The 24882-nt window shown below is 54.6% G+C and overlaps 1 protein-coding gene and 1 non-coding gene across 3 annotated transcripts in view; one reads left to right on the forward strand and one right to left on the reverse strand.

Annotated features, from left to right (window-relative positions):
- The window catches only part of MGAT5B (alpha-1,6-mannosylglycoprotein 6-beta-N-acetylglucosaminyltransferase B), a 65894-nt gene that overhangs the window by 35338 nt on the left and 5674 nt on the right, over window positions 1-24882 (reverse strand). For both annotated transcript variants that reach the window (XM_007454299.1, XM_007454300.1), the window contains exons 3-8: window positions 16942-17089; window positions 4941-5056; window positions 4336-4409; window positions 3144-3314; window positions 2146-2310; window positions 1279-1448 (exon numbers count right to left, since the gene is read on the reverse strand). In XM_007454299.1, the coding sequence (XP_007454361.1) occupies window positions 1279-1448; window positions 2146-2310; window positions 3144-3314; window positions 4336-4409; window positions 4941-5056; window positions 16942-17089 (844 nt within the window). The remainder of the gene's footprint in view (window positions 1-1278; window positions 1449-2145; window positions 2311-3143; window positions 3315-4335; window positions 4410-4940; window positions 5057-16941; window positions 17090-24882) is intronic.
- TRNAE-UUC (transfer RNA glutamic acid (anticodon UUC)) lies at window positions 7034-7106 on the forward strand. Its single transcript has one exon. It is a non-coding gene; the product is annotated as a tRNA-Glu (tRNA).

Here is a 24882-nt window from a genome sequence, read left to right on the forward strand (position 1 = left end):
ATACGGGGACAGCTCCCAGCCTAGTTCCTTCCCACTCTGGTGACATTCAAACAGATGGGGCAGAGGTGCCATTTCAAGGTGGCACCTCCTCCCCCAGAACCTGCTGCCCCCTCGATCTGGGATGGGCTTCGCAATGCTGCCACAACCATGCAGCCCCTTCGTCTGTCCCTGTCGCCTTCTCCCCCTTCAAAGCGGACCCTCTTCCACATGCACACTTACATGTTCCGTTCCCCTCTGAAGACACTTTCCATCTTTACTAGGCCTACTGGAGACAAGCGCATCAACTTAAAAGGATGACTCCAGAGGGGTGAATTTCAAGCCATGGGGATGTAAACCTTCAAAGCACACCCTAGTCTCAGCCTCCCTCTCCCCCTACTCTCTCTCCGACTGAGGTCACAAGAAGTTCTACCTGAGTCACTGCAGAGGCTGTGATAAACACAAAATCCAAGTCCCAGGTTTCCTCCAGGGCCGGGGCGGGGGGGTGGGGGAAGGCGGGCAGGACAGAGGGATGGGCAAGAGGAGTCCCAGGCGAACATGAGAGCCCTGGTAATATTCTCATTCTAAAGGTGGATGGCAGAATCACGGGCGGCCACTCCATTCTTTTACTTCATGACATACGGTACATATATTTTTGTATGTATCAAATATCATATAATAAATATTATTAAATAAAAGAAGAAAAATCTTACATATTTCTACATTCCACAGATACAGTGGTTAAAATAAACCTCATCATACACACACACACACACACACACACACACACACACACACACACACAAAATCCTACCCACTCTAATCACTAGTCTCCCACCTCCAACGATATCAGAGGGACCCTGGAAAGGCAAGCACTGGAAGGGGTAGGCATCGCCGGCCCACCTCACCACCCTCCAGGTCTTCCTGGCCTCCAACCCCCAGAACAGGCCCAGGAAGGAGCCCCGTTCCAGAAGAGGACCCCTGAGGCTGCACCAAGTCCACCAGGACAGCAGGCAGAGGGGACCCCATCTGTGTGACATGGCTCAACTCCACAAGCCAGTATTGGTCAGTCCCTGAGCACAAACAGTAGCCCCGAGATGGAGAACAGGACCCTGTTTGAACAGCACTACGCAAATACACTCCCTTGGTGCATCCCCCAAAATGACTAGGCATCAGCGTTGAGGACAGAAGGGCAGGAGGCAGACTGAGCAGCCGGAGGACGGAATTAGGAATGTCACCATCCGACGAGCTCCCGGGCGACGACGGACTCCCCTTCCTCCCCTCCGCTCCCCCGGCACTCACCTCTGCAGCTCCTTCAGGGACACCGTGACCCGGAGGCCGTGGCCCAGGACGTAGAGAGCAGCCAGGATGTCTGCCCACTGCACCATCTCCCCCAGAGGCCCGCCCTTCAGCACCCGCGGGCTGAACACGTCCCCAGACTCCTCCGTCAGGAAGCCAATGTGGACAAGGACCTAGTTGTGGAGGGGTGGGGGGGCACAAAGGATCAGCACAGAGAAGCAGCAGCCCTCAGCCCTGCCACCCCAGGGAGACCCGGCCAGCGGAAGACACTGTGTCCAGGCTGAAGGGCACTTTCTGGCACCAGAGCACAGCGGAGGGGCCAAGAGGCAGAGTGACCTCGCTGGAGACACAGGTGAACAAGACAGTCACATCCTGCCCTCTAGGCGCTTATGTTCCAGATGGAAGAGGTAGACAACAGTAAACACAGACAAGAGATAATTTCATGAAATGATAAGGACTCTGAAAGAAATAAACAGGGTGATGAGAGAGTCAGGTAAATATTTATTGCATGGACGGATGGATGGACAGACAGATGGACGAACCAATGAACTTCCCCCAAACAGGCTACATTATTCCCAACATTCCAGGCAAATGCCATGACTCTTCTGCCTGACAAGAACAAGATGTCTACAGACTGCAGGACTCCTAAGGCAGAGGGGGTGTCACTCTGCCCCAAACATGAAAAGGGCCAGGGCTACCACATGCATCTATCGAGACTCTGCCTCCCCCTGCCCACGGCTCAAATTCCAACAAATGCAGTAAAACTTTTGTAAGGGTAGACCCCGCGTCTACTTGGCAGCCTGAGGCCCTGAGCTCCCTTCCTAAGCTCTCTGAGCTCAGCTCCTTCAATGCACATAGAGGATAAGGTACCTGCTTCTGGTCCCTCCGGGCGCCCCCCAGCTTCTGCGCCAGGCGCTGGGCAGCCAGTGCCCACTGGGCCGTGAGCCGCTTGGTACGTTTCTTCATGAAGATTAGAGACTCCTTCCCGCTGCCCATCAGCTCCAGGAGGTGGGATAGATTGCTCCGGAAAACTGCCTGGAGGAGGCTCCAGACCTCAGTTCTCTAATCCTCCACCCAGCAGCCACAACACCGCCATTACTCACTGCCCTGGGCACAGGGGCTGGCACCTTCCCCGTGAGGCTGGGCCTGTTCTAGCTTCTCCAACTTTTTCTGTTTTCTTGTTTTTTGTTTTTATTTTTTGGCTGCGACCGCCCGGCCTGTGGGATCTTAGTTCCCTGACCAGGGATCAAACCCGCACCCCCTGCATTGGAAGCGTGGAGTCTTAACCACTGGACCGCCGGCGAAGTCCCCACAGTCAGGGAGCCCAGCTCTCCTCTCCTCAACACTCACTCCCCAGCCACACTGGTCTGTCCCAGCCCAGCTCCAATCAGCCACCTGTCCCAAGCCCTTCGGGAGGGCTTGTCAGCTATGACAGTTCCCAGGATCCCAGCCGCGACAAGGAAGCAGTAGGTAGTGGTCGGAGCCGGGGCTCCAAGGGCAGGGAAGCCAGGCCCCGCCTTGCAGTGGAGCCAGAGTAACTATATGCCTTGGAGAAGTTAACTCAGCTCTCCAGACCTCAGATCCGTCACCTATTAAATGCGATTTTGCATAAGGACTGCTGGGAGATTTAAGTACAAGTAAAGTGGCACACAGGAAGTCCTCGATGAGTGACAGCTATTATTGCCATTATTCCAGCCCATTAAGGGGGCGCCTCCAGGGCCGCAGCCTGCCCCTTAAGCAGCCTCAGCTTTGCAGCGTCCTGCAGGAGTCAGGACGGGCACCCGCAGGCTGGCGGGCTGGGAGCAGCCCACCCACCTGGCAGAGCTGGCTGGCAGCCCCGTGCCGGCCCACTCACCTCCCACACCTACCTGGACTTTGGGGAGGGGCTTGCGGGCTCTCTGGGTGGCCGTCCGGTTCCTCCAGGGCAGCGGGGGACAGAACCACTCGACCTCACTGAGGTAGACGAGGAAGGAGCACTCGGTGCCGTCCACCCCAAAGAAGGCGTAGCAGGGGTCAGAGGTCCAGCGGGCACGCATCCACTGTGGAGAGGGCCAGCCTGGGCCAAGGAGCCAGCGCCAGCCCCGTGCACACCCTCGGTGAGCCCCTGCATGCATGTCCCTGGGGACCCCGAGGGCCCCCAGGACAGGGTCTCCGGGGCCCACCCTAAAGACGCAGCAAGGCTAGAAGCAGAGAAGAGAGACTGGACCGGGGCCCTAAGACCCAGCCCTGTGTCCTGGCTGCTGAGAGCCTCAGGGAAGGCCAGACAGGACCACCATCCCCCAGGCCCAGAAAGAGGACCCTGGGGGAATGAGGCCAGTCCAGGACACATGCGGCCAAGCTTCCAGGGGCAACAGAGGAAGTGCAGCAGCTCAGGGCCTGGCTGGCCCCTCTTCCTTTGTCCTCCGCCCGTAACCAAGAGGAGGGTTCAGCTGAAGCCAAGGTCAGGGAGCAGCCTCTAAGGGGGGCCAGGGCTGTGGCCAGGGCAGGACTCAACCACAGTGACCCCCACCTGGTCCCCAAGGAAGGGGTCTGCAGTGCCAACACCCCACGCTCTTAGGGATTTCAGCACCAGTGAGGGGGCTGGCTTTTATGCCTGTGGACTGGCTCCCCGGATGGACAGACTTCATGCAGCCAGAGGTGGGACCCTGGAGGTGGGGACAGGGGGTGGGTCTCTCCCTCCAGCTGGTCAGCTGGGCCGGGAGGGAGGGGGAGAGAGAATGAGGTCCACACCTTGTCTGAATTTGTTGGAAATCAGGCTGGGGGTGGTGCCATACGTATACTTAATGGTTCGTCTGCTGTAAGAAAGTACTGAAAACCCTGCAACGTGAGCCATCCTGGGACATTTGGCTTGGTGCCCCAGGCAGATGGCCCAAGCAGAGAAATGGTTTCCCTGAGGCGGGCCTCTGCCAGCTAGTGCCAGGTTCTGGGTCCAGAGGTCAGGCAGAGAGGCCCTTGATGGTGGATATCCCTGCCAGGAGCAGAATCGCAGAGCTAATCTGGGGTATGGCCCCCGTGGAGGAGGGGCCCCCGGTCATCCCCAGCCTCAGGCCCAGGCCTCACCTCTACCTTCCCTGAGCAGTCAGGGAACTTGGGGTCGCTGGGTGCCTCACACTGGTCCCGCCGGCCTTCAGACACTGCAGGGAGAGAAGGTCACCTTGCTGAGGACCTGGGTCCAAGGAGGAGCGCGGTAGAGAAAGCGTGAGGCAGGTGGGCTGGTCTGGGGTGGGGCAGTGCAGGAGCCCACTGTGCCCTTGGCCTGAGTTTTCTCCCCTGAAAGGCCACCGCCAGGGGGTCCCTGTGCCTGCGGTGCCCCCTCTTCCAACACTCCCACCCTCCTTAGGGAGTTCAGAACCAGTGCGGAGCTGGTCTGAATGGCTATGAACCTGCTTTCTGGACGAGCAGACCTCAGGCATCCATCCAAATGTACTCCTGACTTTTTGACGGAGGCAGAGGTAGGGCCTCCCAGCCTGATGCCCCCACATCAAGAGGAATGGAAGGGGCTGCCCAGGGACGGTGGGATGAACCCTGAGGCACCCCGCTGAGAGCCAGACACAGGGCCCCCAGGAGCCAGGGCAGCTGCCGTGGGGAAAAATCAGGGCCCCACCCCGGACGTCCCGCCCTGTACTCTGGCCTCCTGGGAGTAGAGGGGTGCCCCCGGCCCCCACCCTTGCCGTGCAGGAGCAGGCTGTGGCGCAGGATCTGGTCCACCTTCGCGGCGATGTCTGAGACGTTCTGGGCTATGGCCTGGATCCGCTCCATGAGGCCGGCCCCGGCGGGTAGCCTAAGTGGGAGAAGCCAGGGTGAGCCTGCTGCGGTCTCCTTCCCGGGCAGGGCAGGCCTCAGCCTGCCAGCAAAGGCAGCAGGACTGCAGGGCCCCCGGCACCCAGACACCGCCCTGCACCAAACGGAAAGGTAGCGATGGGTAAAGTCAAGCCAGGAAATGGAGCCGCTGCTGCCCCAGCCCGGGCTGGAGGGGCTCGCTAACCATCAACGGACCCACGTGGCATGCATCTGGGAAAGCCCACATCTGCAGGTGCCAGGCGTGTCTGCACACGTGTGAAGGGCAGTGCCTGAGGCTGACATGGGCAGAGGAATTCCATTCAAGAGCCTGGACGAGATCTGTCTAGGGATCTCCAGGTGATGGAGGCCCTTTTCCTGAGCACAGCCGGCTGCCCTGAGTCTGTTTTCTCTATTTTCTCCCAGAGGAATTGTATCTTGCCAAAGTAAATTCCACCCAGAGCAGCCTGGGGACTTGCCAACTATTAAACCTCTAGTAAATTATTGTTGGGTTCCCAAGAATGAATTCTTCCCAGGATCTTAAATGAGTTTAGTGCCATAAACATCACAGCCCTCCACCTCAACATCAGTACTCGTGCTGCCTTTATTTTTGGAGAATTTATTTCCTGGTGTTGATTACTACTCCCCTCTCAGAGAAGTTTATTAGACATCAGATGCAGTATTTATCTCATTGCAAAAATTTCTATTGAGACAGATCCCACTTGGCTGGCACGTGGGTCTCAGAGCAAGGAAGGCTCTGGAGGCCCTCCTCCAGGAAGCTGCTTACTTTTTCTGAAGACGATAATTCCAATTCCTTTGATTTTCACCACCTCCTCTGGCTTCACAGGCCCCGTTTAAGCTCCACTTATCCCTTTACAAGGACTTTATTGTAAGGTGTTTATTGCCACACATAATGAGAATTATACGAAGGAGGATTTTTCCAACCTGGGCTCCTCTGGGGTCTGTAACCCCCCCTCTCACCAGAGGAGGCACGGTGGTGCCCCTCCTTGGCCACCTGGCCCCTCGGGCCGCCCCCCACCCCACCTACCTCTACCTTCTGTAAGGATAGGAAGGGCGTGGCCCCATCCACAGAGCAAGGCAACTGGTATGGGAGACATGGAGGTGGGGGTGGGGACACAAGGCAAAGGTGACAGGTAGGGGGTGACAGACGAGCCCTCCACACACATACACACATGTGCACACACAGTCCAGTCCCCCCTCTCCAAACGCTAATGGAAAATGGCATTGCCTTTTATTCACTTCCTGCTGTAACAAATGACCGGGTACTGGGGGGCCTTAAAGCAACACAAACGTCTTCTCTCACACTTCTGGATGCCAGAAGTCTGAAATCAAGGTGTCGACAGGGTTGGTTCCTCCTGGAGGCTCTGAGGGGGCATCTGTCCCAGCTTCTGGCTGGGACCAGCGGTCGTCCGCGTTCCTGGGCTAGTAGACGCATTACTCCAGTCTCCTCTGCCTCTGTTTTCCCTGTCTTCACTTGGCCTTCCTCTGTGTGTATCCGAATTTCCCCTTCTTATAGGGACACCAGTCATTGGATCAGGGCCCACCCTGATCCAGTATGACCTCCTCTTAATTTGATTACATCTGCCAAGACCCCATTTCCAAGTAAGATCATATTCATAGGTACCGGGGCTTAGAAGGTCAACATATCCCTTTGGAAGACACAATCCAACCTTCAACAGCCTTCTATGAAATTACAAATAAGAACGAGCAAAGACATATAAGATGATGTTTCTTTTGCTCAAGAAAGTCCTCAGGCAGGAAGTAGCAATATATCGCCTTGGTCTTCAGATTGTCAAGGAATGCTGTAGGGAAGAGAACAGTCAGTTCATCTCCAATTTACAGTGACACACAAGGAGATGAGCTGAAGCTCTGCCTCTTATGAGCTGTGTGACCCTGGGCAAGTCACTTAGCCTCTCTGTGCCTCCGGCTCTCATCTTTTAAAATGGAGGAGAAAGGAACTTCCCTGGTGGTCCAGTGGTTAGGACTCCGCACTTTCACTGCAGGGGGCCCGGGTTCGATCTCTGGTCAGGGAACCAAGATCCTGCAAGCCGTGCACACGGCCAAAATTAAAAATAAATAAAAGTTTTAAAATAAATAAAAAATCAAATAAAATGGAGGAGATAGTGCCACCTCCCTCATAGCACTGGGGGGACTCAGTGAGGAAAGGTGTAAGGCACACAGAACGGCAATGCCTGCGTGAAAGCAGCCCTGTCTGTGTTAGCGATCATTATTGTGGAGGTGGGGTTGGAGCTGCAGCAGAAGGGATTTGGGCTGGACCATTGTTGCTCAACCTTTTCTCATTATCACCCCCTTAAGGAGCCTTTTTAGACATTGTTTCCCCTTCTCACCCTCCCCCCCTTGAAATGTCCACTCCACGGATATTCTGCAGATCTGTTTACACACTATAGCCTGTGGAGGGCCACAAACCATTGTAGTAGCTAAAATTACAAGAGCCAACTTTCACCCTTTAGGGGGTGATACACACCCATTGACAATGCCTGGGCTACAGCAGAGAAGGAACGTGATGACTGTGATGACCTTGGTGTCCATTGGGCTCTGAAATAAATTCTGAATGAGGGTCGTGGAATGCTTTCCCCACCGACCTCCAGGGACAGGATGGACACTGCACTGCCTGGAAGGAGCGTTTTGGTGATGGAGGGAGGCGGCCACAGGGCAGAAGGCCAGACCTGACAGCTGCTGGGTCAGGGCTGGCCCAGAGCACGGGCGGCTGAGGCCCAAAAGAACTGGGTGCCCCCCAGCTTCCAACCAGAGACCTTAGGGCACAAGTAACCCCTGTGTGAGGCCAGTGGGCATCCTGCCAGGTCCCTGGAAACTTTGGAAGGGACCCCACCTCACTTCAAGCCTTCCTGAAAGCACCTCTCCATCCAGGCTCTGCTCCATCCAACTCTCTGGGCACCCCCATGCCTGGTGGTGGTTATGAGTGGCTGGTTTAAAACCCCCAAAGGAGTCCTGCGCCTTCAAGAACAGGGATTTGCTTTCATAAGTGGAGCCTGGTACTGCCCCACACGGGCCACATGCCCAGAGCTCCAACACTGTGCTGGGTTGAATAGTGTCCCCCTCAAATTCACATCTACCTGGAACCTCAGGATGTGACCTTATTTGGAAATAGGGTCACTGCAGAGGTAATTAGTTAAGATGAGGTCACACTGGAGGAGGGTGGCCCTAAGTTCAGTCACTGGTGCCCTTATAAGAAGGCCGTGTGGAGACACCCAGGGAGGAGGAGGCCATGTGACGACGGAAGCAGAGACTGGAGTGATGTGTCTACAAGCCAGGGACACGTGAAGCCACCAGAAGCTGGAAGAGGCAAGGAAGGATCCTCCCCCAGAGACTTCACAAGGAGTGAGGCCCTACTGAAACCTAGATTGTGGACTTCCAGCCTCCAGAATGGAGAGAAAATAAGTCTCTGTTGTTTTAAGACGCCTGGTTTGTGGTCAGTTTTTACGGCAGCCCTAGGAAACGAAACACAATCACCATCTGCAGAATTGAGGGAAAACGGCTTTTAACCCATTACAGAAAAAGAGCCCAGGTTCTCCTGCCACCCTGCTGTCAGGAACGTCTTATCTCCCACCCACCCTCCTCTTGCAGAAGTCCAGCCTCCATCCTGCTGCTCCTTTCATGGGAGATGAAGAGCCACGGGGGGGCGGGGGAGCCCTTGACTCCTCACACTTCTAGGTCCATGACTCTCCACATTATTCGGAGACTTATTGGACCAAGAAAGGGCCCCAGAGTCTGAGGTCTTGGATTCAAATCCTGGTTCCACTGGAGAGCTGTGTGACCTTGGGCAAGTTATCTAACCTCTCTGAACCCCTTTGATTTATAACCCTTTATATGAGGGTTAGCTCATATAAAATCTGAATCATCTCAACTACCTCACAGAGTGATTAATTGCAAGGATTAAACATGCGGCTGACTGTCAAGTGCTCAGCATACAGTAAATGCTCGATAAATGCTTGAGATGCTTTTATTCCCTACCTATAGTGGTCACCCCATCCCTGAGACGAAGTCTCATAAGTCTAACTATGGAGCAAAGCAATTTACTTTTGGGGAGATTCAGCAATTTTCATCTGATAAACATTTTTTTTGCATAAAACATATCACCAGCCCTGGCTTTAAAACAGTGCAGATGGCATCTGTCTGATTTAACAAGTTCAACATGTTCAAAACAGAATTACTTGGCGTCACTATTATTATACTGGACTTAGCATTTGCACAGCACTTTCTATTTTCAAATAATATAGGATTAGGCTTCTCTCCCTGGGAAGCTTTTTTTGGTTTTTTTGGTTTTTTCTTTTTGCAGTACGCGGGCCTCTCACTGTTGTGGCCTCTCCCGTTGCGGAGCACAGGCTCCGGACGTGCAGGCTCAGCGGCCATGGCCCGCGGGCCCAGCCGCTTCGCGGCATGTGGTATCTTCCCGGCCCGGGGCACGAACCCGTGTCCCCTGCATTGGCAGGCGGACTCTCAACCACTGCGCCACCAGGGAAGCCCGAAGCTTTTTTTTTAAAATGACAATCAAAGAAGATGTCCCGCAGCACATCTATGACTTGGGAAATGCTTCCGTGGAAAAGAAAAAGGGGGGATGGATTGGGGAGACAGTGTGCTGCTGCCTGCAGCTAACAGTGTTGTCACCATGGGGTCAGGGTGGTGGCAGGGCTGGCTTCCCCATCAGGCCCAGGCAGTTCAGTACCAGGGCCCATAGTGCTTTTAGGGGTCCACGAAAGTGTTTCCATCTCTTTAAACATCGGGAAACAATTGCAGGTCAAAGAAAAGGTTTTAATATGTAATGTTATTATATGCATCTTTCTGCCAATGCAGTCATAAAATATTATTTTGCCATTGGTTAAACTGTGTCCCCCCCACCCCGGTCCCACCCAAGTTTGCCCAGGGGATCAGCCTTGCGCTGTCTCCCTCCAGGCCCGGGACTCTGTAGATGCCTGGGCTCCAGGCTGAGGCAGGTTTGGCCCAGGCCTTGCACTTCCTCCAGTAGCAAAAGGTTCCTCCTGAGCCAGTGTGGGAGGGGCCCCACAAGCACCCCAGCAAGAGGAGTGAGGTTCTCTGGCCCTAACATATAATCTGTAGGTGCCAGGCAGGGGCAGAGAAGCTGGGGACATTTTATATTATCACGCCAGCCCTAAGGGTCCAGCCATCCGCTCAGCCTGGTGAAGATTCCACCCCGCACCCCTCCCCCACCAATGTGATAGTCACGTGGTTGCCCGGCTCTCAGCACCACGGGGCAGTGAAGACAAGGCAGGCAGGCTAGGCCCCCTCCAGCCCTAAGACCTGAGCCAGTCCTTTTCCTGTCTGAGCCCAGTTCCCTCAGATCTGTCAAATGCAGAGCTGAATAGGATCTTCCTCATTGGGCCGCTGGCCAAGGTCAAAGTTCATAATATGTACCCAGTAGGGGGTAGCCGCTTTTACTATTCTCATCATTAATCATTATTACTGCTATTTCGGTTAGCTCTGAAACTGGCCCAGAGAAGGTAAAATGATTTCCCAAGGTTGCACTGCAGGCTGGGGACGGGGCGGAGACTCAGACACTGGTGCTCTGGGCCAGCCCTGCTCCCTCCCACTGTATTTGCAAAATAACTAAACATGCTCAGACTGTGAGCCCTGGGCCTCTGTGCACACATACTAAGTACCAGGCATTCCACCAAAATGATCAATTCTTACCTGGAAAGTAAAAGAAGGCCAAGCCAGGCCCCTGGTCACCCGCCCACCCCACTCCTCAGCCCCAGGGAGCTCAGCCCCTGGGGTATTCAAGCACTCATGGTTCTCTCGAAATCCTCAAACACCTATCTGAGCATTCCTCACTCACAATGACAGACAGGGCCACCAGCCCCTCCTGCTCGGGCGTAAGTGGCTTCCTGGAGCCAGCCGGGCCTCCAAGGTGCAGCCAGCCTCTGAGCACTGGCCCAGGGTGCCCTGAAGACGCAACCAACACCACAGGCCACCCACTGGCCTCAGGACACCCTGCTCCCTCCACCACCCAGGGCCAGGTGCCAGGGGCCAGAGCCAAGCCGGGAACTCTGGCTCCAGCTGGTAGCCAGTGGCCACCTCCCCCCAGGACACCAGCTCCAGGCATCACCTCCCAACAGGCCAGGCCCCACAAAGGCCCCCTTGAGGCTCAGCCCCCTCTTCCCAGCCCCACGAGGCCATCGCTGATTCCAGCCCTCAGTCCCCTGGCCCTGAGTACCAACTCTCCAGGAAGCCACGGGAAGGAGGTTTAATTTCGAGTTCCTCCCGTGATTTATGAGGGTTGCATTCAATTAATGCGATATTGATTTCTGCGCACCCAGCCAGCATGCTTGCTGGGAGTTGTTATTTCACTGTGAAACTGATCGCTTTCCTTTTAAAACACAGAGACTCGAGCTCACAGGTGCCCGCAGACACACGTACCAAGACGTGTTGTAGACAAACACTACAGCCAGAAACACAAGCACCACAGACAAGAGATGTGGACTTTCTGGGTTTGCCTGTCTGCCTGTCTATCTGTCTACCCCTCACGCACACCACACGGGACACAGGAAACCCCCAGCCTGGTGTCCAGCCTTCCCTGCATTTTCACTGCTCTCCTCTGCTTCAGCCCCTCCCTCATTCCCATCAGAGGTCCTGATGCTGTGAGTGCCCCCAAGTGATGACTGAGGACCTGCCTGCCCCTCCCCAAGTAAGACCCTCCTTCTCTCCTGCACCAAGAAATATATATACACGTACGTGTACACATATATATTTATATTAGATAGATAGATGTCTTCCCACTATCGATAAGAAGAGAGCTGGAGTTGGACTGCGTGTGGTTTCATCACTTGGGGAAGGGAGTGGTACGCCATGGGCGGGGCAAAGCCGGACTACTGGGCACAGCGGCCCCACTCACAACCCAGGGCCCAGACTTCCCCTGGAGGATTTTCCTTTTTAACATCTCATATGTTTATTCTATTTAAGACACATTGAGATCCTGCTACATACGCCTTGTATCTTGCCTCATTTACTTAGACTGTATGAATAAATACATTGCCAGTCAGTAAATCTCTTTTAAAACATATTTTTTAGTGGTTACATTTTATTCCATCACAGATATCCCTACTGTACTGGCCTTTTTCCTATTGTCTTCTTAATAGTAGTGCTTTTAAGTATCTTCAAAGTACATGTGTCTATTTGGCTGTACCCTCAAGGATAAAAGTCTTATAATTAAAACATACTTGTCAGTTTGATAAGTTAAACCATTTCTTAAGGGTGGGATTTTTATTATTAGTGAGGCTGAATTCTTTGTCCTGTTGAATGTTCTTTTGCCTCAAATTCTGCTTTGTTTGCTATAAACACTGCTTTCTAAACTTTCTTTCCGTTTGTGTGTCCTGGATACATTTCCTTTTATTCTTAATTTCTGAGTTGTTTGTTTTTATGCCTGTCTTACAAATGGCATATAATTGGATGTTGAGAACCTCTGTCTTTGTTAGGGATGTTTAACCCTTCACACTTCTATCACATTTGATAGGTGTCTGCCCTGGAGTGACCTTCTCACCCAGCCGCCAACTACCCCCGACCCCCACCAGTCTGGCCTCTCCCCAGCGCAGAAGCCAGACACGCTCCCAGATCTGTCCTGTTAGGAAGGGGCAAATCCAGAGGCTGGGCCCAGCACAGGGCCTGAGAGAAGTGAGGCATATCTTTTAAAATTGAGCCCGAAGTCATCTTAACCGGTAGTGTCTCCCCACCCTCACACACAGAACCCCAGGGAAGCTACGTTCCCCCGGCACCTGGCCCTGCCAGCACAGAGATGCCCAGGAATGTCTAGAAGCATTTTTTTTTTTTTTTTTTTTGCGATACCCGGGCCTCCCACTGCCGTGGCCTCTCCTGCCGCGGAGCGCAGGCTCCGGACGCACAGGCTCAGCAGCCATGGCCCACAGGCCCAGCCGCTCCGCGGCATGTGGGATCCTCCCGGACCGAGGCACGAACCCATGTCCCCTGCATCGGCAGGCGGACCCTCAACCACTGCACCACCAGGGAAGCCCTAGAAGCATTTTTGAGTTTTTAAATAAAGCTTTAAAAAAATTGGGAAAAAAAACCTCAACTCTTTACCCACAGACAAGAATTTTGATGTATCTTCCTTCCTACTGTCTCCTCTGCCCAGGGACAGGGTGCTGGCTCCCTCTCCCTAAGAGGCTCGGACACTCTTTGAGGACAGAGCTCTCTGACTTCCGTCTCCTGGGTCTTCTCCACTCATCCCTGACGCTCCAGCCCAGCCCCCGCACACAGTAGGCACTCAACAAATACGGACCGGCTTGAACGCAGACAGCCTCAAACCCCGGCTTTACTTGCCACTGCAGAGAAGCCTTAAGGAAAATTCAGAGATCACTGCTATTTGGTTTTAGGATACATAATATGATGCCATTTGCAACAAACCTGCAAATAATCCCAAATTTTGTTTTCCTAGGCTAAAAAAGGCAAATTTGTTTTCCCTGAGGATAAACCAGACATGAGTGGGAGGCACAGCCCAGAAGCTTCCAAAGGGCAGAAGGAGGGCAGGGGAGGTTGTTCTTTTTTAAGCCACAGATAATTGTAAAGTGAGAAATCCAAGTGCAGGTCACTGAAGAGTTTGCTAGAAACACAGCAGGGTGCGTGTCTGCAGGATTCTCGCCCACCAGCTCCACGTTGACAGCCCGGAGGGGGATAAGGTGGGGAGGGGGCTGCGGGGGTTTGTGCACATGGGGAGTGGGGGCAAGCAGCCCCAGCGTGCCCTGGACACACCCACTGCTTCTCGCCCTGAAACCAGAAGCAACAGTGTCCCTGAAATTTATGGCTCTGCCCTTGGGGTTTGATGGGCTCTGCTGGTCATGGTAGATTGTTGCTATTTCCTGGGATGGAGCTGGAGGGGGTGGAGATGAAGGGCAGAGCATGGGAGGGAGGGAAGGCCAGGAATGGAAGAAACCAGAGACACTGAATGTGCTGGCAGGAGCACATTCAGGAGGCAGGCCTGCCAAGGAGGAGACCGGGACCCTCTGCCCTCACCCTGATGAACAGACCTGTGGACAGAGGCTGGATCCGCAGCCCAGACAGGTGGAAGCACAGCTGTGGGCAGCCGGGAAAGTGGAAAGGATGGGGGGGGGGGGGGGGGGGGGAGAAGCAGCAGCCCTACTGCAGGGAAAAGAGGCTTGAAAAACAACTTTGATTGGCACTTGGCCTGACCCACAGAGGAAGAAAAACAGGTTTTGGACAAAGAGCGCAAATATTTGAGCTTGCTTACTTACATGCTTTCTTTCTTTAAGTGGAAAGGATGGGGGGGGGGGCGAGGGGCTGAATCAGAGGGGACACAGCAGCATGGGAGAGAATCGCCCTGTGCACGTGGAAAAGAAGTCTCACGCCTCCGGGGGGCATCCAGGGGAGCCCAGCAGCTTTGCCTCCGTCTCCTGTCTCTGCCACTGGCCCCTCTGCTTCCCCTCTTCCCACCCCGCTAACCCACAGCTCTAAGAATAGTGTCCCAATGCTACTTACCACAGCTGACCCCTCCCAGACCCCACCACGCTCCCCCAGGTTGGCCTTCACACTGGTTCCTTTCCTCCAACACATCAAGCTTGCTCCTACCCCAGGGCCTTTGCACTTGCTGCTCTCTCTACCTCAAATGCTCTGCCCCCCAGCTCCTCACGTGGCTGGCTCCTTCCCATCATGCAGAATTGAGCTCAAATATCACCAATTCCCAAGGGCCTTGCCAGACTGCCCTGTTTGAATAGCCCCTTTCCCAGTCACCCACTACCTCATCCTTAGAACATGGCTCAGTATCTGACTGTATCTCATTTCTTTCTTTTTCTCAGTTACTGTCTGCCTTCCCCGCAGGAATGAGCACAAGGCTCATCACTGTGTCCCCAGCACCGGGAGCAGTGCCTGGTGCTTAGTAGGTGCCAAGACGTATTTCATGAGCAGACAGATCCCTTTAGTTTCTTCTGTCAGATGCTCAGTCCCTGGAGGGTGAGAGCATTTAACCGGGGACCCAGCACACAGCCGTACAGCCCACCCAGGGGCCCCGACTTCCCGCAGGTGGAGAGCTCCCACCCGGAGCCAGGCACTGAGGTGGGCTCCTCACACCCACAACTGCATTTCATCCCAGGCTCCAGGACTGTAATTTTAGTGCCTACATTTTCCAAAACAAAAAAATCAGAGCAAAGGTCTAACAAAGGATTTGTTTGCCCTGAGCTGTGAATTATGAAAATTATGAAAAGTCTTGCAAAGGGATAAAAATGAACCCCTACGTAGTCACATATTTAATGAACGGCCACCAAGAGCACACTGGTTAGAAAGGTGGGGCTCTGGGGCCATCTGACCTGGGCCCCAGCTCCTCAGCAGCTGTGCAACTTTGAGCAGGTTCATGAACATCTCTGTGCCTCAGTTTCCTCCTCTATGCAATGGGGATTAAAGCCCCCCATAAGGTGGCTGTGGGATTGACAGGATCATGGAGGTAACTCAATAAGGTGAGCTTTCAGTAAATGGCGCCCATTATGAGGACAAGCATGCTGACATCGGCTGACCTGACTGGGCATCCAGAACATTCAATCAGCAAGGCCTGTTTGAGTTGGGACCCACAGCCAGTAGTCCAGCCCAGGCAGCCTATGGGGCAAAGGATCCCCCACTAGACCAAAGAGGTGGGCTGTGCTGCAGGCTCCACCCAGCCAGGGCCCCTCAATGACCAGGACTCACCACCATCAGTTTCTTTGATTTTGCCCAACACCGAACTTCAGAAATGCCTGGAACTTTGGCTTTTACATCACACACATTGGCTGAGGTATAGCTTTCCTACAAATTGTCTAAAAGTGTGGATTTCAAACATATTTTTCAGCAGTAGAACACTTTTAGCAAATCACACTGGCCGAGATATAGCTTTTCCCAAATTGTGTAAATGTGTGGGTTTCAAACTAATTTTTCAGCAGCTAGAACACACTGAGCAATTCCATCTCATCAAGAACCTCAACATCTAAAAGGTCAGGTGCAGAGTACCTCCCTGGGATGGGTGGGGTCCAAGCCTCCTCCCTCCACATCCAAGTCTGGGGCCCAGGACTCCCAGCTGGGACAGCCCTGACTTCACACCCCCTCATTCTCTGGGATTCAGGAGAACACGACACTTAAGATGCACCACCTGGGTTCCTGGGACTACACAGAGGCACGTGGGGCTGCAGCACAAAAGCTTGGGGAACTTTGCACATTCTGGCCTCAGTGGGGGAATATTTAGAATGAATAAACCAGGAAATCCTGCTTGCAAAGATGGCCCATGTCGGGGCTTCCCTGGTGGTGCAGTGGTTAAGAATCTGCCTGCCAATGCAGGGGACATGGGTTCGAGCCCTGGCCTGGGAAGATCCCACATGCCACGGAGCAACTAAGCCCGTGTGCCACAACTACTGAGCCCACGTGCCTAGAGCCCATGGTCCACGACAAGAGAAGCCACTGCAATGAGAAGCCCGCGCACCATGACAAAGAGTAGCCCCTGCTCGCTGCAACTAGAGAAAAAGCCTACGCACAGCAACAAAGACCCAATGCAGCCAAAAATTAATAAATAAATTTGAAAAAAGACGGCCCATGTCCACAGGAGGAGGACAGGTGATCACTATGACCATCACAACCAAGTGCATATCCACACATGCCCATCGACGTGGACAGAGCTCAAAATCACCACCATGAGTGAAAAAAGCAGGGGCAACATATGTACAATGGGAAGCCACTTAGGGAAGATTTATAAAAACCACACACTATGCATTTTGTGTGTGTGTGTGTGTGTGTGTGTGTGTGTGTGTGTGTGTATAAAATGCATTTTGAGGCCGAATCCCCAGCCCAGCACACAGTGGGGTGCCTCTCTCCCTCCCGGGGCCCCCTCACCTGTCCACAGGGAAGTGCCTGTCGCCGGCAGCCCGATGCAGCTCACTGCTGTTCTCCAGTCTGGCCAGTGTGTCCATGCGCTTCACCATCAGCTCCAACAGGTCACTCATCTTGCGGAGGACACCGCGGGACTCCGGCCCACCCATCACTGCAGGAAGAGTGTGGGTGCAGTCAGGCACAGCCCAAGCAGCCCGGAGGTCATCTGAGACCACCTGGTGTCTGGTGGGGTGGCTCAGACCCCAGCCCCACCCCCATCTTCTCGGGAAGGGGAGGGGTCAGGAGAGTGAGCCCGCCCCACCCCCTACCCCTGCAGGACAGGAATCCAGAGAGGCCTGGGCCCACCCTGCTCCCTACCAGCTGTGTGACATTGGGATGACCTTTTAACCTCTCTGGGCCTCAGTTTTTGTCACCAGCAAAATCTGGCTTTAGACATAATCTCAGGTCTGTGAGAAGACAGGGAAGGCCCAGTAGTGGGACAGGAACCCCAAAACCCCCTAACAGCAAGTTCCAGACAGAACCTGTAAATCAGGGTTTCTAAAAGTGTGGTCAACCATCCACCGCACCTGAATCTCCTGGCCAGGCTGTTAAAGTCCAGATTCCTGGGCCCTCGCTGTCTAGATCTGCCAATTCAGATCTCTAGGGCATGGGGCCCAGGACCCTGCATTCTGCTTGCTCTTCACGTAGCTCGGATGCACAGATTGTGAGCCCGTGTTCAAGGGGTTCGGGGCCCCAGCCACCTCCCATCCCCACCCACTCCCCCAGACACCACCCTAGAAAAAACCACTGTGAATTTGTCCTGACTCTCAACCCGGTCTTTGGGTTCCCAGAGATCAACTCCAGGGTTGAGGGGCCGGGAGACCGTGTGAAGAATAAAATTAAATGAAAACGAGGTGCTTCAGCCAAGATGCTATTAACCAGCCCTAGACTTTCCACAATTTCCTTATTAATCACTCCCGATCATTAGCGCCGCACGTGCCAGTGTGGGAGAGCAGCCCTTGCCTTCCTTTTTAATTAAATTTTGTGAAGGTTTTAAGCAGCGCCTCCAAACCATCCATAGGTGCTCGGTTCCAGACACTGCAATCCCCAACCGGGCTGCCTGCAAACCCCAGGGGCCAAGCTCTGAGTCACTCTTAATTAATGAGCTGAATCCATGGGGACACAGATGCTCCCAGGGACTCCCCAAGCTGCTGGAGGGGCGGGGGTGTCAGGGGGTGCCTTGGGTGGGGCTCCCCAGAATCAGACCCTGAGACAAGGGTTTGAGGGCAAGTCGTTATTTGGGAGGTGAAGGGAAGTGGGGAGGTGACCCAGGGATGAGGAGGCAGCCCAGAGAGGGCATGTCATCAACCTGGGGAAACCAGCAGGTGTGGAACCGGCCTCAGAGCTCTCCCCCGGGGGGCGAGGGGGCCAGGCATGTGCACACCACCTCCCGCCAGTCACCGCTTAAGGGCTGCTCCCAAGGACGGCCATGTTCTGGTACTTTCCACCTGCCATGGGGTGGCAGAGCCATCTCCAGCATGTGACAGGAATCGTGAGGGCTGAGGACATGGGCACCAACAGCATCTGCTTCTCAGGAAAGAAAGGGTCAGGGCCCAGAGGACTCAGAGGGGCTACGGTGGACACCTGGCCTCTCACCTGCCTCTGCCAGCACCCCCTGCATGGCCATATGGCCAAGGGAGTCGTCATACTGCTCTCAGCCTCAGTGTCCCAAACCCAAGGCAGTAACACCAGGCCCTGTCTGCAACCCAATGTCAAGGTGCCAGGAGCGGGGCAGGAGAGACCATGGCTGGCCACTGAGGACCAGAGGCAGAGACAAGGGGAGAAGTGGGGAGGGGGGCAGAAGGGGGCCGGTCTCCTCTGCTCCATGCCTGGGACTGAGCCAAGGAGGGGGGCCTAGAGAGGCTGCATGTCACCAGAGCTGCTTGAGACATTTCTACTTTGCTTGTCCCCATATCCCCTGGCACCAGGCCCGTTCCAGTGACTGCCACCGCTTTCTCACACCAATTCACCTCCTGGCTGGGTTCCCCTGCCAGCTGAGCCCACCTGAGGTCAGATGGGAGGCCGTGGGGAGCTCGGTGGGGGGACGCAGCCAAGCATCAAATCCAGAGCAGGGAGCAGTTGCAGGTTCCTCAGAGAGCCTGGATCCCTGGCTCTGAAGAAAAGGATGGGCATGAATGGTGGGGGGGCCAAGGGTGGGGAGAGCAGAGGAAGTGGAGGAGAGACACAGAGTGGGGCTGGGTACTGGGGAAACTGGGCATCAGAAGGAAGGAAGGAAAGAACTGTCTCCAACCCCTCACACCAGAGCAGCTGAAAGAGCTAATGGTCTTCCCACTTCCCCCTCAGAAAACTGGATGAATTTTTCAGTTGGGATCAGGAAATTTCACCATAGTGTTAAATGAAGCAAAACTGAGGTCTCTCCCACCACTCGGCCCCTCCCGACTCACTCATGGTCTCAATTGGTTAGTCAATCAAAAAGCAAGACATAAATAGCTCCTTCTCTTTCAACTCCACAGAGCTGGGGACAACAGTTGACTCTTTCAAATCACTCTCATCCTGAGGACAACCCCCAAAGCCCGTCATTCAAACGCAATATCTTGCTTTCAACCAGTGCGTGGAGCACAGAGTAAAACAAGAGGGGAGTTCCCTTCATTTCAGCTAGAAAAATAGGAGCCCGTCAGATGATTTGTCCTGGCAGCACTTTGCACAGCCCCAGGGGAGCCGCTCATGTTGTGGGCCACCTGATGGATGTCCTGGAGTTGTGCAGTGCACAGCCTGGCCGGCCTCACTGGGCTGCCCTGATCGCTCATAGCTCAGGCTGGGGTGGCCCCTTCCCCAAAGGAGTGGGATGAAAAACGGAGAGTGAGGCCATGGTTGGGAACATTCTCAGGCCAGAGCCTGAGAGGCCCCCCAGCCATGCACTCAGGCCCAGCTGGACCACAGAGGCTGGGCGGCAGCTGGAACCTGAGACATAGCACTCCAGCAGTGCTGAGGCACATCACTGCTCCTGGGGTGGCGCTGCATTCCCACAATGCCTCAGGCCTGGCACCTGCCCTGTCACACGGCTGCCCTCTCTCCAGGCTCATCCCAAGCTTCCTTTTCCCCTCTGAGCTCACTGTCTGTGCCCCTCCCAAGATCTCACTGACAACCATACCCCAGCCCCACTCCCAACCCCAACTGTTTGAAAAACTTCAGAATACCTGATGGAGCCAATAACTGCAAGATCTGGCCTAGAGCTACAGCGGCCCCAAGAGCCAGACAGAGCCTGGGGGCAGCACTGTGGCCCAGGAGAGGCCAAGTGGGAGTCAGGAAGCCTTGACTCCAGACCTGCTCTGCCCCAACTAGATGGGGGAAGGGGCATGTCACTGTCCTTCTCTGGGCCTCAGCGTCCCCGTGGTCTACAGCCTGGGACCCTTGTTTCTGCTCTTCCCCTAATTGCCCCCAGAGATCAGGGTAATAGAAAAGGAAAGAAGTGTTCCTGTGAAAGCCGTCAGAATCTCCTTAGTGAGAGAGCTCTGTTTTGTTTTGCTAAACCCCTGGGTGGGCCAGAGCTTCATCTAGATACCCCGAGCAGACGCTGCATATTCAGCTAGGAAGACTGGAGTTTCCCAGCCCAGCCTAGGAGACCAGGAGAGAGGACAAGGCCTGAGGACATGGGCAGGGGGCAGGACAACGACCCAGAGGAGCTAAGCAGGATGGGGAAAGCTCTGCTGCCATAGGGATGACCCGTGGGGAAGCGTGGAGGGTGGGGGGCTGCGAAAGGCAGGGATAAAAGAGAATTGTCATCTGTTTGCTGTGCTGAGCAGTGGTCCGAGCCCCCACCCCAAATCCCCCCACCCCTGTGGAGGGTTTCCTTCCCACTAGGTCAGTGTAGGGGACACAGAGGAGGCAGGAGGGGAGACATCCAGTAGGATAATTCAGTAGAAGCAGGGGATCAGAGCAAGAGGTGACCAGGGAAACATAAGCCCCCTAGAGTATTTGGAGATATCTGGGGGTTCTGGATTGCCCTTCATACAAGGGATGAAGCCAATTCTTTAAGAATGTCAACAGAGGGAATTCCCTGGCAGTCCAGTGGTTAGGACTCCGAGCTTCCACTGCAGGGGGTATGGGTTTGATCTCTGGTCATGGAATTAAGATCCCGCATGCCACATGGTGCGGCCAAAAAGAAAAAAAAAAAAAAAGTCAACAGAAAGAGGGACCCCAGAAGACCAGAGGGCTTATAGGCTGGGGCTAAGGAGACAGATCTCAGATGGGTCTATAAGGCCACCTCCATCAGACTGGACGAAGATACCCTCCCAGCGTCTGGGGTTCGGGGGCCACTCCCATTGTCTGCAAAAAAAAAAAAAAAGTCAACAGAAAGAGGGACCCCAGAAGACCAGAGGGCTTATAGGCTGGGGCTAAGGAGACAGATCTCAGATGGGTCTATAAGGCCACCTCCATCAGACTGGACGAAGATACCCTCCCAGCGTCTGGGGTTCGGGGGCCACTCCCATTGTCTGCAGATGGTGCAGGACTCCAGGAGCTCCTGAGACCTCAGGAGACAGCCCCCACCAACCCCCCCCCCCCCCCCGTAGGCACATTTTCTGCCCTGGACGAGGCAGGGGGTGGGTCCCAGGAGGGAAGCAGGCCACACACAGCCAGTCCAGCCGCTCGGCCGCATGACGTACCCCCTGGATGCCACCGCCGGCCAGGGCTATCAGCAGAGCGGGTTCCTGACGTGCCTGCCCTGAGTCACCTCACTGCTCTGAGCAGCGGCTAAACTGAAACGTATTTAATATGAGGCCCCAGTGACACATCTCAGAAGTCACACAGGTTCCCTCCATATTTCCATATAAATAAGGAAAGCTGGGATGCTGAGAGATACAACTGGTCCTCACATATATCGACAGGGGTGCTTTATCACCCACCGAGGCCCCATCCCCTCCCCAGACGTGCTCTCTGTTTCTCTCTCCTCTCTGCCCTTGTCCCCTTTCTTGTCCCCACCCGCCACCCGTTCCCACTGGTTCCTGGAAACTGAAGGAGCCCCCACCTTGCCAGACAGAAGAGACCTCCCAGGCACTTGAGAGGGGGCTGTGACTTGGTGTTTGCACAGCTGGAGGAGTGTGCACACTTGTCTCTGCACACGGCCAACGCGGAAACCAGCTGAGGCCACGGGAGCTCTGGGCAGTGTGGGAGACAAGGGCAGGCCCTGGCTCACCCATCCACTGCCAGCCTCTGAGAAGAAAAGCCCCCTTAGCACCGAGATCCAGGGCCAGAGCCAACCACAGAGCAGGGAACTAGGTCTCTGATATTCCCCAGGTTCCAAGGCTGGCCAGGGTCCGGGACGCCTGGCAGGGCCAGTCCACGGCGGAACCTCAGGGCAGACACAAGTAGCTGAAGCGAGGACCTGTGGCCTGCAGCCCTCTCCCCGGAGACGGCCTCTGACCTCTACTTCAAGACAGGACAGAGAGCCAGGAACAGCCACACAGGCTCTGGGGGATCTGCGGCGACCCCAGGAGGGAGGCCTCAGACATAAGTTCAAGTCCCCTCTCGTCAGGAGCGAAGCAAGTTCCTTTTAGGACAAGAGCAGGAAAGCAGACGCAGGAGGCAAGGAGGAGGGACTGGGGTGGGGAGGGAGGACTGCAGAGGGAGCATATTAAAAAAAAAATCCTCCCCCAAGGCCCAAGCTGGGTCCAACTGCAGCACGAGGGAATTAGGCTAGCCCTCCTTCCAGTTATGATTCTCTGCTCAGGCTACTGCTCCCCTGAATCTTAAGATGAGTGTGCAGAATATAGAATGAGATGTCTGTCACATTTTTATCCCCAAACTAGAGAACTTTATCACAAAATAGGAACTGGCCCACAGGGGAAACCAGAGCCTCCCCAGGGAGACCACAGTCCGTAAGAGGCTGTGGCAAGCGCTCTGCTTTTTAGAGAAAACCCTTCACCCTGCCCCTCCCCCACCCCAGCCATGTCCACGTCTTCACAGGCTTGACAGGCAAGGAGAGGAGAGATTATTTCCCTATTTGCGCTCAGACAGTTTTATTGACCAATGGAGGATTTTTCTTTCTAAATCTATTTTCTAACCCTTAGTGGGTTTCCTTCTCCTGCCTCTGCCTTGGGGCTTCACAGACCCCCAGAACAAACATTATCCAACATCCAACCCCCACTGTGACCCCAGACCCCTTCCCAACCGCCCCCCACTTCCAACCCCATCCTTCCCTGGGCGGCTCCAAGGTAGAACTGCTGGCACCTCCTAGGTTGTCTGCAGGGCCACCCCAGGTCCAGGGTGGGGCTCTCATTTGAGGGGTCATCTCTTACAGGATCAGGATTCTAAGCCCACAAAGTCAATTTAGGGCTTTTCCAAGTCTCTGCTTTGGGTCTGTCCAAGCAAATCCACTTAATCCAAGGGCATGAAAAAAATTGAGGGGACAATGGGACCTGGGATGTGAACCGAACTGGGGTCAGTTCCCAGGGGTTCTCAGAGGGCTCCCTCCTTGTCTAGTTCCTCCTCATGGCCTTTACTTCCATATTCCAGGCACAAAGCTTCCAGCACAGGGGCCTGGGAGGTGTGAAAAGACTTGAAAACACTTGGTCTGAGAACTAATGTCACAACACACAGGAGACCTGGCAACTCCACCCCCAGGTGCACCCAACAGAGATGCCCATATGTGTCCACCACAGACATGTGCTGGAATGTTCACAGCAGCACAATTCACAAACGCCCCAAATTGGAAATAGCCCAATGTCCGCCCCGGGGTAGAGTGGATAAATATATTGTGACGTATCTACACAATGGATGCTGTGCAGCAGTGAAAACAAACGTCTGCAACCACACACCATGAGACAGATGAATCTCACAAATGTACTATCGAGAGAAAGGGGGGCACGCAATGGAACACCTGCCGTATGATTCCATTCTCATAAAGTCAGAGAACCAGGCAACATTCCTCTGTGCTATTAGGAGTCAGAGTCCTGGAGTCCTTGGGAAAGTATTGAGTGGAAGGAGGCCTGAGGGCACTTCTGGGGATGGATCACGCTCTGTTTCTTGATCCAGTTTGCTGGTGCATGGATGGGTTCAGTTTCTGGATACTATACTCCAATAGGAAGCTTAACCACAACCACGTGTACGCGTGCGCATGCACACACACACACACACACACACACACACACACACACCTCTAGTCTAACTGCATGACCCTGGGCAAGTCCTCTGCCCTCCATGGCTCTGCCCACCCCTTAGACACAACATCTAGATTGGAGTTGGACCCTTTCTCTCTCTGCCAGGCAAAACTGCACAGTGCAGAGCATGGCAGGACGCCCACAAGCCCCCAGTCCTCTGGGCACTGGGCCCACCCCCTGCCAGGATGGGACCCCCCCATCCCCCACCCCAGGCAGATGAACAGAAGAACTAGAGCCCAGCCATACATCCCTCCTCCCCCAGTCCCTGACTCCCACCTCCTGGGGCCCTGACCTTGCTGAAGGTCAGCTTGCCCAAGCCCCCTGCAGCAGCCCACCCAGACAGACACGCCCCCTTGCTAGGGATGGCACCCAGGTAGCCTGAGCATCGCTCCCTATACCCCTTCCCCCACTCTCCACCTCCCCAAGCTACCCCTCAAGTGCACCTTCACAGCCCCCCCGCATCCTCAGGAGTCTCCCACGTAGAGACCCCGGTATCTCCTTGGTCCTCTTTTCCCTAAACATTCTTTCCGGCAATGCCCCCGTCTCAGACTCACCACATCCAGTAAATGTTTACAGAGCTCACAGTATTTGCCAGAAGCTGCTCGAGACCCTTCATATATGTTATCTTCACACCCCCTCATGACAATCCTGGGGAAGAGGGTATTGTTAGCCCCGTTTACCAGAGGAGAAAACGGAGGCTCCGAGAGACCGAGGGATCTCTGTGAGTCAGAGAGGGGATAGATTCGTTTACATTCAGGCTGGCATGTCTAATAAATGTGAAATTCCT

Source organism: Lipotes vexillifer, unplaced genomic scaffold (assembly GCF_000442215.2).
Source record: "Lipotes vexillifer unplaced genomic scaffold, Lipotes_vexillifer_v1.1 scaffold518, whole genome shotgun sequence".
Taxonomy (NCBI): Eukaryota; Metazoa; Chordata; class Mammalia; order Artiodactyla; family Lipotidae; genus Lipotes; species Lipotes vexillifer.